The 17,652-nt window shown below is 40.4% G+C and overlaps 1 protein-coding gene across 1 annotated transcript; it reads left to right on the top strand.

Annotated features, from left to right (window-relative positions):
- The first annotated feature begins 3,408 nt into the window (after positions 1-3,408).
- Positions 3,409-10,242, top strand: LOC119742173 (trans-1,2-dihydrobenzene-1,2-diol dehydrogenase-like). Its single transcript, XM_038218212.1, has 8 exons — positions 3,409-3,598; positions 4,700-4,932; positions 5,441-5,604; positions 5,965-6,100; positions 6,540-6,653; positions 7,050-7,174; positions 7,725-7,917; positions 8,846-10,242. The coding sequence occupies exons 2-8, from the start codon at positions 4,728-4,730 to the stop codon at positions 9,007-9,009; spliced, it is 1,101 nt and encodes a 366-aa protein (XP_038074140.1). The 5' UTR covers positions 3,409-3,598; positions 4,700-4,727; the 3' UTR covers positions 9,010-10,242.
- The last annotated feature ends 7,410 nt before the right edge of the window (positions 10,243-17,652 follow it).

The following is a 17,652-nucleotide window of genomic DNA, read 5'->3' as shown; positions in this document are numbered from 1 at the left end:
TCAATGTCGCACGATTCACGCTCGCACAGCGCCCGAGTTGCGTCATTACGGCGCCCTGGCCAAAGCGCAGAGGTGTTGCGATTGTTTTGAGCATGTTCAAAGACCTTTGCGCTCATCGAAGACCATTAAGACCCTCTGGCGCCCATCTGGCGACCTATGTAGTTGTCGCTGCGATACGATCTAGTAGTTGTTGTTGCGTCCCAGCTATTTTTCAAGGACGCAGTGAGAGCGCATATAAGATCTCAGACAGTGTGACAGGGCCTTTACTGGGTGCGAATATGGCCGGGCGCTTGTTTAATGTGAACTGTGAACAACATTATGTAACATGGAAATGTACAGTTTTTCAATAAGGGCGGATCGGGGGGGGGGGGGGCACAACGGGGGCCATGCCCCCCCCCCCCCAACGAAACCATTTTTTTTCTTCAAGTGACTTCGCAATAAAGGCAGGCACTTCGTACACCACCATCTTTTCCTCCAAAAGATTTGGTTAAAGTGGTCAGAAATAGCCTCAGATCGCACCACAGAGCGTCTACAATCCATTTTTTTTGCCCCCACAAAAATTGTGTTCTGGATCCGCCCTTGTTGTTCAAGCCCCTGATAATGATAAATATTTTTTATCGCCTGTCTTTCCCCATTGTATGGCGTGCTTCTCAATTTCCTTTTAATGGGGGAGACAAATATATGGTTCAGTATCTAACAGCCGATGGGACGGTGTCATAATTGTCTTCACGGAGGGCGGTATTGCTATGCGTAGCAATATCCATGCTAAAAAAAACTAGCTCAGGATTCATGGTCTGTAAATGATTTTTTTGGTCTGGAACTTCATTCTTGGAAACCATTTTGTCCATTTAAAAAAAGAAAAATCTTTTTTTTTTTTAGAATTTCATGACACATTTCCCCACCGGACAGTTTATGCCGAGCTATAAGCATGCAACAAACCCACGACAGATTTGTTTGGCTATGCTCCGTTGCAGTGCTCTGGGTAAACGCGAGTTTATAAAAGTTCGATCGTTGCTGTTTTGTTATAAACTTAAGCTCTTAGGCCTCAATGAAATTAAAACGGTAATGTGCATAAAAATGAGCCACGCAGGCCTCAATGCAGTTCGATTCAGTATATATTTTTTATATGACCGAGGGACTTGTAAATAACTCTTAACATTAGATTGATGTTAGTTTTATATGCGCAAACTCTACAAATTATTTTGTTATTTTGGTGAAGTTTTATAAGGGGGAGATCATGATGTAGTTGAAGAGAATACATGAAAATACTATCGTATAATCTTAAAACTTACATTTATTTAAGCATGTACAAAGCAGTGTCTGTTAAAAGTGAAGCAAAATTGTATATGGCCCTGCTAAGAAAATAATTATAATAATAATTAAGTGTACCAATAAATTTCCAGGTATTTTCAAATTCGCAAAATAACAAAATTCGCGGACTATTCATGTGTGGGATATATGCCTTTTTCAGTTGTTTTCCCCCTCTCTTCATATGATCACATTGAATTGGAGTGGATATTTTTGCGGACGACTGTGCTTCCCATCATCCGATGGACCATCGGTTTTGACGCAGTGCATAATAAGGGGTACCACTTGCGGAAACCTTAGAATGAAAAACATTCTGTCTGGACATTCCGGAGTTTTTTAATTGTAATGTCGGTGATGGTAAGATAAGACTACTTTAGAGGACGGATCACCATGTGTTACCATGGCTATACAAACACCATGCCGATATAGACTTGAACCAAACGTCCAAGTTGGTAGTTGTAGCGGCAGTCACCTGTCAACGGGGTAGAAAATGTTAGAAGGTGACGTAACATGCGAACGGTCTCCCTCCTAAAAAAATAGTCTTGAGAAGGGGGCATTCGTACACTATTAGGCAATGGTGTGCATGATTGAAGGATTTTATCAGCGCCCCCCCCCCCACCGTTTAGTTTAAAATATGGCACGAGCCCCCCCCCCCCCTCTCATTGGTTTTGGGAGGATGGTCATAGGCGTAGCCAACGGGGCGGGAGCAATTTTTTTCCTCCCAAACGACATCCACATAATATATGGGTGTCCGCTATGGCGTTTTTGACTTTACTTTTCTAAAAACATGAGAAAAAAATATAAAATCAAAAAAAAATTATTTCGAACGTTATAAAATTCGGACTTTATTTCCCTTTAAAAAAATCCTCCAAAGGCTCAGGTTAGAAAAGAAAAAAAAATCAGGTACAAAACCAAATTTCGAATCCGCAACCTTGCGGTGCAAAATTACGACCTTGTGTCTTGTCAAATTTTGGGGAAAATAATAATCATATACCTGCGTACGTATCACAAAAGTATCGTAGAGGGCGCTAAACAATATATGCGGATGTCGTTTATGAAAAGAAAATTCGCCGGAAGGGGGGGGGGGGAATTTACCCCTCCCCCAATATTTTGTAAAGACTGCCTTTTTGAACAAGTGCCCTTTTTTCTGAACAAGTGCCCTTTTAAAAAGAAGTCATGCCTTTTTTTGTCCCATCGGCCGTTCCGGTGCCTTTTCTTAATTTCGCGTACGTATCGCCCTGAAAAGCACCATATTATTGCCCATCAGTGTGCAAAGTCGTCGGTTTTCAACAGCGACCCCATCGACAGATGGTACCAGCCCCCCCCCCCCCACCCCTCTATTTGATTTTACGAAGGCCAAGTGTCCGGGAAAAAAAGTGTCTTAATTTCAGCACGGATGTGCAAGTGCCCTTTTCAAGAAATGTTTACCCCACCTATACAAATGACTACGCTACGCCACTGCTTGTCCGAAGAAAAAAACGGTCTACGTTTAATTCAGCACGCCTCCCTCTAAACATTTCTGGATCCACCCCTGCTAGCCCCACTAAAATATAGGCTCTAGAACCGAGCCTGTGTGGCGGCCCTGTCTCTATAATTGGGGCAGACCAGTAAATGAATTCCAGGAGGCACCAGTGACGCATCAACACTTTAAAAAAAAAATCAAAAAAAAAAATATCCAGAACTCTCACATGTGATTTCGACGTACATCAAATGTAAGCTTGATAGACCCCATTTGTAATCGGTATTCATTTTGGGGGTGGGGGGGGGGGGGGGGTGGGGTGGGTTGGGGTGGGGGGGGGGGGTTATGAGTGAGTTTTCAATCCACTTATGGTCACTAAAAACAGTTTTGAAAAAGGATCCATCCACTTCATTGCAAAGTTGAGCGACTGTCGGGTCTAATTTTACTGATCCCAAATTTCTAGAACTATGAACCACAAGGAACTGCAAACTTTGAACGCACAACACCTTCCAGCATGGGCTTAGCGTTATGAGCATGACCCGTACCCAAATTAAACTATGACTGTTGGCCTTTGATACAGCAGTTACGGAATGGCCACAATAAATACACCGAGCTCAGAGTACAGGTGTATACAAGCCAGACGCAAGCTTATAAAAGAGTTATTGTTGCGTTTTCTGCATTGCATGATTTGAATCATAATGATATGAGGGTCACGCGCACAGGTTGCTACTAAATAATCGCTGCTCGCTGTCTTCACGCATCTGCTTCTGTTGTGGATGGGAAGCAAACTGTGACGACAGTGTTCTGCATCTAGGACAGTGACATCTCGCGGTAAGTTTTCCAAACAGTCCACACCATAGAAACGAACAAGTTTGATTTGAAAAGGGATCTAAAACATGATAACAGATGTCAACTATTATGGCACTGACAGTTCCTTTCACCTAAAACCAGCGGCGGCGGAGGAACGGTCTTCAAACGGGGGGGGGGGGGGGGGGGGGGGGGGGGGGGGGGGGGGGGGGGGGGGGGGACACGATCATCTTTAAAACTGGGCGTTTTTGTCACTTGCGAGAACCATGCGAGAACGAATTTAGGGAAGCATAATTTTGCGTAAAAAAGTGAGTGCTAGTTGTAAATCCTGCCGCACAGTGGTTCGCATTAGGCCCTAATTGTGCGGACTGCGAGAAACAATATTCGTGTATTGGTGCTGTGTGCACTTGTGACACACAGCGTATATTGAATGTACATGGCTTGAAAGACGCAAGCGTATGCCACAAAATGTCCGCCATCACGTCCGTCTTTTCTCGGGAACGGTAAGACATTAGGTTAGTCTCCTTTCAACTAGACCTTTGAAATCGATAAGTAAACAATCCAAACCATACAATTTCCGTGGATTTCAGGCGATAGTACCCCTTTAACTTCAGTATATAGCTTTAATGTGTAAATATTTCCTTTTACCTTTGCATGGTAAAAGGTCTTATACTCAGCGTATGCTCATCCTGCCAACGCGTAACTGTAGCAACTTCGTGCTCAGACTGACTAACCCTGTCGATCATCCGCACAATATTCATAACAAGTGAGCAGCCTATATTATTTTGTAGGACACCAAACTTGTTGCCGTAGCTTGTATGGAGTACTTTAACTTACTACAGGCCCGGCCATGTGACTTCCATGTACGGGATAATAATGCAAAGTTGGAAAGGTCGCTGGCATGCAAATTAGTACACGCTGTAAACTTTTAGCCAATAAGCTTCGTGGACTTCGCGTCGGGACGCTGGGCTTTCGGCCGGTTGTAATTATCTGGTCACTCTGTCAGAGCCATCCCAAGAGTAGACAGAGAGGCAATGTGCTTTCAGTTAATTCTTCACCCACCACTACCCTTTATTAACAACGCCCACACAACGAAAAGATCTTGAGGATTTGTGTATCTTGCAGTGATAGCCCGAGCATCTTAAAGGGAGTCATGAAGTTACGTTGGGGCATCTGTACGGCAGGCATGATTGCCAATGACTTTCTGGTGGGTCTCAGTACTCTACCGCGCGAGGAGCACACGGTGGTGGCCATCGCCGAAGCCCGGGTAGTGCACCAAGCCCAACAACTAGCCAAGCGACACGGTATTGGTGTCGTCTACGACATATACGAGGACTTAGCGACGGATCCCAATGTCGGTAAGTTAAGCCAAGAACCAAGTGGTTGCAGTTACAGCAGGTTTACGGGAGGGGAGAACACTTTGCAGACCACAATGGTCGCAATTAAGCCTTGCGAGTAGTAACTGGCGCTAAGTAAGTTAAACGACACGAACGTATAGTACGACACATGTAGTCTATCTGATATTAATGTTTTGATCTGAACGGCCTACGTTACTGTTTCGCTAAAAACGGTAGGTCTAAATTTCTCAGTGCACAAACTAAATCAATCTCCACATTTATGGCTAGAAACACCCATCTGTAGAATGTATAATTCAGATGCGTTTATCAGTGGTTGTAAATTTCAGTCGCCATGTTTGATGCAATGTGCTCTTCACTCTACTGATTGATTGCAATATGAACGCCAACTCAACAATGACAGACCAAACACACGTGCCGGTGTCGTCGAGTCTGTTCCAAGTTGGACCTCCGACTAAAACTGCAGTAATTGTGTCTCTCTCTCATTTTCTTCCCTCAAAAATACAAAAAGACATCGTGTACGTTGCCGCTGTCAACCAAGACCACCTGCCGTTGAGCAAGCTGTTTTTGAACCATGGAAAACACGTTCTCTGTGAAAAACCACTGGCGTTAAACAAAGACCAATGCACGGAAATCATCGAAACGTCGAGGGAGAAGGGTGTCTTCTTCATGGAGGTAAAAACTACGCTGTTAATTAACGCAGCGGGGTAATACCTCACAACCATCAAACAAATAAGTAACAATTAGGTTTCCACAATCAACCTGGGGGTCTTTACTTCAATGTGAAACATTTGTGAGTAATCTTGTTCGTGTGTTTGTAAGTTCCTCAGGGACATGTAGTCCAATTTATCACAATCCCATAAGAAGTCCCAAAAAAATAGAGAAAGAAGAAGATAAGAGAAAGAAGAAGGTAAGAGGTATATTTTGGGGCCGGCTCGTCTTTTAACGAAGATCCCACAACAATTACTGTTAAATCAAACATTCAGCTGAGATTGATGAATTCATCTCGTTAAGGAACTACCATTTGAATTACAGGGTTGGTGGTCACGGTTCTTCCCGGCTGCAGATAAACTACGTCACCTCATTTCGGATGGGGTCATAGGGGAGGTCAAGTTCCTGCAGGGTGCTATGGGCGTCTCCGCGGACTTCAAGGAAAGACTTTTCGAAAAAAGTAAATATACTAAGTTGGTGTCATCAAGCTCATGATAAAGAGACGAATGTCTAGGCAGTCCTTGCTGATACTATCTAGCGCCTCAACATCTCAGAACTACAGTAGATGAGTCGTAAGATGGGGAATTGGTCTCTTTCATAATATCACAACTTTTGGAGATACCGGTTCATCCATACGTTAAGACTAAGGAGGAGTTTCACCTCAGTAATTTCAGCACCTAAGTCTTCACAAAAACCCACAGGACTTCATTCTGGGAGCCTATAAGTTCGAATGTAGAATCCCGGATTCTTGGAGAGTAGCCATATTAACATTGATTTACTACAGGAACAAACGTAAATGGATGTTTTCTTTACATTAAAAAAAAAATTAATTGCATGCACAAAAACACAGATTTTTGTTTTACAATGGAAAAACAGTGCGGTCTATTCTTCGTTAACAGAGTTCGGTGGGGGCATCCTTCTGGATAACGGGCCGTACCTTTTAAATTTGGCACTCATGGTGTTCGGTCAGCGGCCAGTGTCATGCAGTGGAAAGGGGTTTCTTGCGGATACAGGTAAAAGGATAGACCTAAAACGAATGCACTTTTAGTGGTTTTCTTTGTCGTTTCTTTTATGATTTTTTTTTAAGTCATGTATTGGTTTCGTCGAGGAAAGGTGTCATTGTGCTTTAATGGTATGTCTTGTCTTTGTTAAATTTAGGTTTTTTTCATTGCTTAAAAATGATCGAGAGTATAAACTTTATGCAGACGGAGATTAAGAAATGCTTTAGACCCCAAAACCAGATACTGAATAATTCTGAAGTGGGGAGAACGGATTACTGACACACGTAACAGGCAAACTGTATCATCCGCATGCACCTAATGAAGTGGAACTGTACGTGGTATAAATTTCCTATGAAAGTTACATTATCTCCACGAGTCTAAAATACCATTTCTATCTCCATTCTGTAGGAGTCGATGAAACATGCGTGATAACAATGCTGTTTCCGAATAAAGCAGCTGCTTCACTGTCGCTCAGTATGACCGTGGCGTTACCCAATGAGGTCAACATTCAAGGTACCAAAGGTCATATTAAGGTATTGGCTCGTTCTATAACATGTTTGCAAAAAAAGGAGGCTTTACTTTCTAAACAAGGACATAATTATGTGACAATGTAGGGCGTTTGGTAAAATGTCCGGGAAGGAATTTATTCAGAAGGAAAGTTACCCTTCCCTAAAAAAATGAATTAAAAAATTAAAATAAAAAACGAAATAAATAAATCACTTGAACGTTATTAATTCAGAGTCCAAAGACAGTGTGACATTGTCCTCTTTCCTATTGCCAGCACCTTGTAATTTGCCATTAAGAATGACTTTTAACAATTTATACTTATTGGTGGTAGTTTGCTATTGGAGGACGACTTCATTAAGGAAGGCATCAGAATTATAAAACATAGATTTCAGACGTAACAGAAAAGAATGACCCATTTCTAAACACTTCCTTTTTTCTTTCTTATATTCCGAAAGATCACCAATCGTAAACAGTTCTTCTGAAGTATCATTTAGCCATAAACATTTGAGATCAAATGGGGAAAAAACGACATGAAGTGCCTCACTGTAGTGCATCACCATTAAACCAAATTCACAGATACCAGCTCCCTTTTGGTCACCAACAAGACTGGAAGTAACCACGCAATCGGGAAAGGGAACCCCTTATGATCCAAAGGAGAAGACAGAGATACTTGAATTTTCTCTTCCGTCCAGCGAGCTTCCTCAGAATTACCCCAATGCCGTGGGTATGAGGTACGAAGGCGAGGCTGTGCGACAGTGCATCATGCGAGGTACAATTTAACGGACACACACACTTATTAGCATATTTAGGGGTACCGCTATTGTTCGACCCTAATCCCCTTCTTTTGTTCTCCTTTGTCCCCGTAGAAATCGGGGTACTTCAATTGCTAAAGACAGACTTGCGGGGTACCAATATCCCTATTGTTGCCCTTTGTTCCGGTACCCAATAAGTGCCAATATATGCAAGAGCAAGATTGAGAACTTTGTAGCGAATCTATACACTTTGTTCCTGACCTGGGCCTAATTTCACGGGTATGCCTACCGTAATCTCCGCAAACTGTAGCAGAACCTACGGTTAGTATATTTTTACGGGTGAGAAAGGGATTTTTGCTAATGCGCACACGTAAAAGTATAAAGAGTTGTTTGCTCACATCGCGTTGTTTTCAGCACAAAATGATGATCATGATGACAAAAATCCAGCATATGGTCTGTCAACAAAATTTCAAAACTTTTTTTTTATAGATTTTAGAGGATAGCATGACAAAAATGTAAGTAATTTCAGTCAATATCGAATCGTGGTGACTCCAACGACATATGCAACCCTCCCTCTTAAGTTCAGCTACCGTACGCCACCACAGCAATCAAAATCAATCAAGAGACTGTTGCCAAAGGCTAAAAATTCCCATGTTAATTTGATACAGCCATGCTTTGACTGGAGGTGATTGATATGCCAGCTATACCCATCTTTTGTCTGTTGACGGTATTTGAAAACTCAGTGTTTTGTAAACGAATGCGATTACTAGTCTGTATACAACTACGTGGCAGATGAAGTGAAAGAAATATTCGACTGTCTGTGTTTGATCAAACAAAAGGAGAACGGATCCATTTCAAGGTAAAAACGGGGGGGGAAACCTGAAAAAGGGATTTGATCGTTTATTTAAAAAAAACATGACAATTTTTTCCACTTTTTCCTCCAAGGCGAAAAGGAGTGCTCCCTTGTCCGACATGAGGACAGCATTTATGTAGCAGAGCTAACGGAGAAATTACACCATGACTTGGGCTACATGTATGACAGCGAGGAAGTTTATCAGGTGAACAAGTGTGTGGGCCAGGAAGTTACTATCAACAATAATACTGTCTGAAGCAGGTTGTCAATTTTGCAATAGGTAAAACAAACAAAATCATGAAAGTTTATAATAATTAAGCTGAAATTGGATTCTACAAAATGGAAATTTGTCTCTTCCATGTCATCTTAAACCACTCTCAAACGGATACAATTTGCACATGGAGTATTTAAACTAAATTTCTTAAATCGGAAACACGTACATTTTTGATAAAAGAGTTGGGTGTTGCAGTATATAAATAAAGAGGAAAAAACATGTATATAAAAAAATTGTCAATTTCAGTACTCAAGGAAAGTGAGGGTTACAGTTTGGCCGCTGTTAATCCTCAAGTGCTCAAGATAAACGATTTAAATGACATAGTTCTATCAATGGGCAATTAATCTAACATTGGTGTAAAAGGCAATTTAGGTGCAAGTTTCAGCTCCATCGTGTGAAAAAATAAATAACGATTTTTAAGAAGAATATGTCCTGATAATTTTTATTGATATTTTTGTCATTGGTATATTTACACAACAATCAACATGACCAACAACTGCAGCTGAAAGAGCCATTTAACAATGATACAAATTTACAAGCAAATCCTGAGAAAAAAACAACACATGAGACAACTTAATTAATACACAAAAATTGCAAAAATTGCTGGATGAAATAAACAAAAAAGACAATAACATTGCAATTAAGACAGGATAATTGAAGCCAGATACAAGAAGACATTGCACAGAGCGGCGTGGGATATAAAGATATATTGAAGTAGGAAAAGGGAGACAGATTAACTATTTTAAGACTTTGGCTAGTTGTGGGATAGTTGATTTATTCTGCAAACAATTCAGAATGGCTTCAGAGGAAAGAGGAGTCGGTGTTGGCTCATATACAGCTTCGGTGAGGGCTTTTCAAGAATTTGAGAGAGAATAAATATCAGAAGTAACCACGGTCATAGGCTTAAAAGTCTGATTCAATCATGGAACCATGTGTATATACAGATGGAAAAACCAGACAGTTTAGTTTAGTCCATCAGAAAATATGTGCAAAGACCCGAGCAAAGGTTTTAACATGGGACAGAGAGACAGGACCATTAAACATCAAGGCTGGGCCGGTGTCATGTGAAAATCGGACTCGTATGAAAATCAGACTCTTTTCCCCTTTTATTGGTTAAACCCTCTCACGTGACCGGTCCCTCTCCTAATTATCTAAGCATGAACATGCGCAATACCACAAATGAGTCCGTATTTCATAAAACCTAAATTCATGCTACACCGGGTTTCCAGGATAAGATATTAGTCATAACAAAAACCCTGTTCCGATTTGAACATACGCTATAGCGAGGCAATCAGTGGCGGAAAGATTGTGTATTATCATTACACTCAGTGGAAGCTAATAGCAGCATTGTCAGTTTTTAAAGATGGTACAGAAATCAACTTTATGTTCAACAAAACACATGTATCTTAAACGGAACAGGAGCTCTTGTCTCACAATGAGAACAGTTTGGATTCAACATGAGCCAAATGTAACAAAAACTAGGTCTATATGTACTTGTGGACCTTCTCAAAATAAGTTCACAGTCGAAGCTGGTCATTGGAGCAGAACTGGGACTGATACTGATCTTATAATACCAGGGGAAAAAGAAGATATATAATCCACCGAGAATGATAATGAAGCAACGGAACTTGGTACACACATCTGTTCAGGGCAAGGGGCATTCTGCAGTAACGCTGAGAAACATGCAAACTAACTTCGAAGTATCTTTGAACGATCCCAGGTTTATCCTATTCAAGGATGCTACGTAGGTTACGTGGCATCAAATGGGATCAGTTGATGACCAAGAGCAATGTGATGAAATCCTAAAAGACACTTCGTTTTAAAGAAATCGATTTGAATTGAAGAGGTTGAAAAACGCTAGGTGTTGTATAATTATGGGCATATGACAGAAAGCGTAAACAGCTAGGGTGAGCTGCTTTTATAACCAGGGCAAATTGGGAATGGGAAGTAAAATTTAGAATAAATTTTGTAATAATTTTTGCTAAAAGAAGTGCCTTTACCACATGACAAAAGAAAGTTCATCCGGGAGATAAATCCCACAAAAACAGAAACAAGGCCTGGGCCTGCTACGTGCATATTTTTTATATTAGTTTAAAAGAGCCTATTTTTGTTATACTACCTTGCATGTCCAGCATGCAGTATGTCCATGCAATTTGTTCAACAAATCAATTTTTGAAGATGAAGCTGTGACCGTCAAATCACCTCACACATCACAACACGAAATTGTTGAACCATGTTATATACGTAGTTTCCTACAGGCAAATTGTACATAAGAAAAGAACCGATTTCATATGTCATCAAAAACGTAAATTGAAGGGGCTGCATACCTTTAGGAAACATACGTCGGGCGCTGGCGTCCCTTGCGGTAGTACGTGCTCATGATGTAGACTGACTCAAAATAAGGTGGTGCATGCATGTAGATGCAAGCAGGAGTAATATTGGCCACTCCTTACTAGGCTCTTATACATGAACATGTATACCTTTTTATAGTTGAGTATGGAGAAAACGATTCGAAGAATGTCATTCAACTACAAAGCTGGGGACATGCCTCCATGTGAGCCCTACAACATGATGTGTGTACCAAAAGCAACCGAGAAGATGTCACAATGGAAACTAGTTATAGGGGCCGGGCACTATATTTGTGAGAAGCACTTACTTTTGAAAATGTGGATGACATTTCAGCTCAGCTATGTTGACAAGCTGCGGTACAACACTTGTCTGATAATCTGTAAATATGCCGGTAACGTGGTTGGGTTGGAGCCAAGAAACAAATCTGCAGTGAACCAACTTTTGATTTCTCACTATCGTTTTCCTTTATCTCTCTCCAAACATGCCAAGTATATAATTAAATGAAATAATAGCAAGGGAGAGCAGTTTGAAACGTCTGGTTTAAACCGGGTGGGGGCCTGGTTGCCAGAAATGAACCGGTCATGCGACCGATAACAAGGATTAACTAGCCAATGGCACATATACTCTGTTCACGTGATTTCATGATATTGTTGTCACTTCTTCTACAGTGCTTGCGTTTGTCCCCATTTTGAAAATTATGCGACCGACAAACAAGGCTAATCTGGCCACAATTCAACCAGCTTGTCCTCTAAAATCTTGAAACCATGTGACCAGAGTGTGATTTCATTGGATAGTTAATTGTTTTAGCTCAGCACGTAGCTCAGGTTGACCGCACACGGAGTTTTTCGCCTCGCCAGGCCAAAAAATAGATACATTTGTATTTGCCTCACGGCCTTGCGAGGGAGAAACTCATATACATATACTTTTTCAAGCAAGAACGGCTAAGAAACAATTCGTTCCACACGAGAAGGCTTGAGGTCATTCTAAGAATAATCTTCAATGAATGCTTATACGTAATACAACACAAAATCCACTCGTAATTCTAATACAACCAAAAGCCTCTTCCTCGATGGCCTTATTATGTCGTTTGTTGACCCCGCTACCTCCATGCTGCAAGTAGGGCTAAGTTTGAAAAGTTGCTTCATTTGTATGTAAGATTGTGTAGTATGCGGGGTTGTTTATGAATTAGTGTGGGGCTAGTTACATCGGAGGGACCGAGAGAAAACTAAAAAAAAACACTCACAGAGCACAAGAGGGAGTAGGCCATCATCCGAGTGGGAGGAAACATCAACTCACATAAGTGAGACCGAAGTCCTGGACAAGAAGGAAGATGGTTTGGGCGAGATGAGGTGATCCACGTCAGGTCAAGATCGCCCTCAGACACAAGGGTCGACACAAACCCCCACCAGTCGACAACACCATCATAACTCAGGTCATTTGACGTAGATCATCGATGTATGGGTCGACTCAAACTCCCGCCAGTCGACAACACCATCATAACTCGGGTCATTTGACGTAGATCATCGATGTATGGGTCGACTCAAACTCCCACTAGTCGAAAACAGCATCATAACTAAGGTCACTTGACGTGGATCCTCGATGTCTGTTGCGTCTCTTAAAACAGTCGTCCATTGCTGAGGAGGCCTCGGTGGATACCAGGCGAAAGCTTCATTTTTATTGTCGTGAGTAACTGGTAATTTCATCATGATGTGCTTAAATATGTACATTAGGTCTATGGTGACAGAAATTGTTTGTACGTGTACAATATTATATGCCCACTTCCAAGGAAGAGTGCTCTTTTGTTGTCTGATAGTATAAACTGAAATGCAACGACCGTTATTTTTAGCGATAGTTTGGACACAAAATAACGACTTCCGACTGAAACGCCTCAGTAAATGACTTTCAACTCGAAAGTGTCTCTCAGGCATGCAACTGGGAAATCACAAAAAAAGAGGAAATTCGAATTTTTCCCAGACTTTGTACAGTGTTTTTCTATTTTCAATGGCACACATGGGAAGTAAAAAAAAGAGGAAATCAGCTGATCCGAGGAAAAGTTGCATGCCTGGTCTCTGGGACCGAGTTGAAAGTGATTAATAATATTGTTCAGTTTTTAGGCAGTTTAGGACTCAATTCGCTCAGAAGAAGGTAGGCTTGCCCCTTAGTTCCAGGAAAAATATTGGGGGGGGGGGGCGTTACGTGTGAAACTCTGAAAAAAACCCAAAGAGAGCAACTTTAATGTTATACTTTTACATGCTATAATTTTTTTCTGGTAACCTCTGACGGGTCAATGACCAATAATACTCTATTTATAGTTTTTGTTCTTGAAAAGGCCTCTTCCCCAAGACCCAAGTCTATGTCATGGATCTTCATGCCGTGAAGAACATTTTCAGATTAGGGACAATTTCATATCTGACCTCTGGTGACCGTCGAAAGGTCAATTATCTTTGTATACACTCTTTACAGCTATTTATAAGATTTTCTTTTAAAACCCCCAACATTAGGTCGGTTTCCTTTCAAACAGATGTTTGAAATAGGATAAGTAAACAATCCAAAACATGAATTTTTCGGAGATTTTAGGACCTAGTGCCCCTTTAAAGTTTGCTAGAACGAAGTCCCCGCGTATCCAGGCTAAGCACGGGAAGTGATACATGTATAAACACCCAATAACGAAATGACAATTTCACTGAATATTAAAATTTAGTCACAGGATGAAATAATAGACAAAACTAAGCGTGCCTAGTCACAACTGGACCAGAAAGTGAAGTTATTTAATTTATACTCGGCGACTGAGTCTCTGTATCTGTAGCGTACTGCAAGCAAACTCCACTATGGGATATAAAGTTGCAGGCGTGTGGTGGTTAGCAGAATCCCTATACATAGTTAGTGGGCCCTCTTAGTGTGGACTGTTGAAGACAACTGCATCTCATCGAGCCTTGACTTAAAGGACTCCACTGAAGTAGCTTCCCTGACTTCTCTAGGAAGTAAGTTCCACTGAGCTGTTGTTCTTGGTAGGAAAGAGTATCTGCAGCATGCAGTCCTTTTCAGATGTAGGGTGAACAAAGGATAATGAAGATGATTGTCTAGTTGATATTTTGTCCTGTTTGGAGTCAACTTGGTACTGATCAACATCAATTGCGATTTTATGATGAATGGATTTGTACAGCAAGGTAGTTCTAGATATGGTTGTGCGTTCCTCGTTCCTCCAATGATTTCCATCCGAGGCTAGTGATCATGGATGAGACACTACACTAAAATGGTGGTCTGGTGGCAATACATGCAGGAAATAAAAAAAAAATTGATCTGCCCGCACGGATCAAACTGGATCCGCCGCTGATTTGGGGAATCGTTTTAAACCTACTACTTGTCAGTCAGAGAGGAGTACGTTTCTTGTGAGTTCAATATTTTCATGACTAATGACAAACAATTCCCCAAATCAGCGGCGGATCCCTGATCCAGTTTGATCCGTGCGGGCCGATCAATTCCTTTTTTATTCCCTGCATGTATTGTTACCAGACCATCACGTCAATTTGTAATCCTGTCCGATTGGTCAGAACCACCATTAGTGTGACCGTGCAACAGAACTTCTATTTTCCGGTGTAGTGAGCCGTAAGTTGGGCCGAATAATTCATTGACATGTGATCAACGAACCACCAATCAGATGACGGGGATTTATTCAGGCGTTGTATAATTCAAATAACCACAGCTACCATTACACAGAAAATATTAAATTAAAAATGAAACAAATAATGAAGTGAATACATTCATGTACGACAAATACAGGAAACTAGCTTCATAAAGGAGACAAGACGGTCTCTGAATCTTGCTTTAATCAGGTCATTTACAGGGCATGATATCTGAGATTCAAAATACAAACATTACAGTGTATATACGTTTATATATATATTTCTCTCAATCGGAGTCTATATTTCAGACAGCGGCTTAATTCAACGGATGAAAACTGAATTAAAATGGATGTTAAGATCAGCTCACTCAAGCTTAATCCTCCACTCAAAATTCCAATAGCAATATTGATTATTTATTAATTACATAACCACTCTCTCTATCCCTCCAATCCCCCCCCAAAAAAAAAATTCCCTAGTACCATTTATTAAAACGAAATGTACCTCATAATTTCAGGCAAAAAAAAGACGAAGGCTAAACATTCAGATAAGGATGCTCATAACTACCCCGTTGGCATACAGCAGACACAGATACATTTGTGCCTGATTCTTTAAATTAGAAAAAAACTGGTTAAAAAAAATCAAAACTATCAAAATGTCGACATAAGATGTTGGTTGGTTATTACTTGCTTATAATGTACTTTTAACAGATGCAGCATTCGTTGGGCTATTGTATAGAATAATAATAATAATAATCTTATATATCACCAAATCCTTCAAAGCGACGTTGAAGGTGCTTATAACAATCATTAAAAAATAAAAATTAATTAAAAATATGAAAAAAACCTTTAAAATTACATATTGTTACAATAATATGAATAATAATAAAATAATATGAATACAAGAAAATTAGCATAACAACCTAAGAACAAAACTAATCAAGCAAAAGATACACGTTAAGGAAAAAATGGCATATGAGGGACCTATAGATTAAAAAAAAACTTCATTAGCCATCATGTAAAAAAGACCATTTTGCAAGCTGGTTTGGCTCAACAGCTTCACGTATATTTACGCACGTACGCCTAAATGTGTTTTGTTGAAGTAATAAATTACTATATACCTCGGGATTAGGGTTAATATATGTAGAAAGTTCCACGAGTTTATAACATTAACAGATTAGAAGAAAGGTCCCAGACAATTATTATCCAGAAAAAAAGGAAAAGGGAAAGAAAGAATATAATACATATTTTGTTTGTAATAGAAATACAGACTTGACAACACACCCGGACGGAGTATCTAGCAGCCACGCACATTAGTCTCTTCCCTTTGACAATACAGTGTATGAACGTTCATTTTGTTCATGAGTTCAGTAGTTATACATGACAGAAAATGGTCATATTTTGAACAAAAATCACTTGTAATTTGATACCTGATGACATCATCGTGACGTCAGAGTAATATGCATACCTTGGGATCAGGGTTAATATAGTTTTCCCGGCCAATTTCGCAAAAATAACATTCGAATTCATCTTGATAGTGGCCAATTTGAAGCAGAGTAGCGCCCTACTGTCATTCCCGTGGTTCGTATTAGATTTCAGGCATTCAAATTCGTTTAAAGACCTGACATTTTCATGTTTAACTGATCCTAAATTGAAGCTATGTCATTCGGTTTAAGTGATCATTCAATTTAGCAGTCGGTTTGGTCGAGGGTTATTTGCATGAGGTTCTTGATTTCTTTTTCATGTCCGTGCATTCTATTTCGCACTTTTTGCATTCAAAAAAATTAAAATAAATCGAAGGCATACGACGCGACTCTTTATATTTCTTGCACCTTTTTATCATTTCTGCTTTTCCGTTTCATTTTTTTTCAAAGTGTCTACTATCTGTCTCTTTATTCTAAAGAAGTAAAAATGCAAACAAATGAAACAAAAAGGGGGCATAAGGCCAAAAAAAAAAATAAGTCGGTCTCTGGTCAGCGCGCGCGTCGATTTTAAGCATGCGCGTCGATCTTTTTTTCCCCCAAAATGTTCCGCGGTAGCGCCAACAGCGCCCGCTATTTCCGAACCTCCTCAATTTTTTTTGTACAAAAGAGCACCAAGGAATGGGAAATTGCACCAAGGCAAATGATCGAAAGCACAAGGCAAATTATGGCACCAATGTACATGAGGACACCAAAAAAGCAAAATAGTACCCCACCTTGTCTGTACAATCCAAGCTTGAAGAAAAAAAAAAAAAGCCAAAAAAAAAAAAAAAAAAAGCCGCGTGGCCGCGTCGATTCCGGAACTTTGGTCTGACCAGAGACCGAATATATTTTTTTTTTTGGCCTAACTAAACATATATAAATATATGAAACAACAAACCTATAGGCAACAGTAAACTTAGGATGAGGATACTGTCTCCTGCAGGTCTGTTAGCCACCGATCTCTTGCCGTGCCAAGCATCTAGATTTGAAATTCTCATGTAACGCCCATGAGCTGCCATGTTGATATTTCTAGTGCTTCAAGCTAACAGTGTGCACGGTGATCAGAGTATTGGCAGAATCTTGTTGGCGACAGGTTTTTATATCCATACTTCCAAATTGGAACAAAGGCACTCCATTTAATTCTAACAAACAACGGAATGACATAAACCTATTTCGGATTCATTTGCTTACTTT

The sequence above is a fragment of the Patiria miniata genome, unplaced genomic scaffold, assembly GCF_015706575.1.
Source record: "Patiria miniata isolate m_02_andy unplaced genomic scaffold, ASM1570657v1 HiC_scaffold_5, whole genome shotgun sequence".
Lineage (NCBI taxonomy): Eukaryota > Metazoa > Echinodermata > Asteroidea > Valvatida > Asterinidae > Patiria > Patiria miniata.
This window is presented reverse-complemented; position numbering and strand designations above follow the sequence as displayed.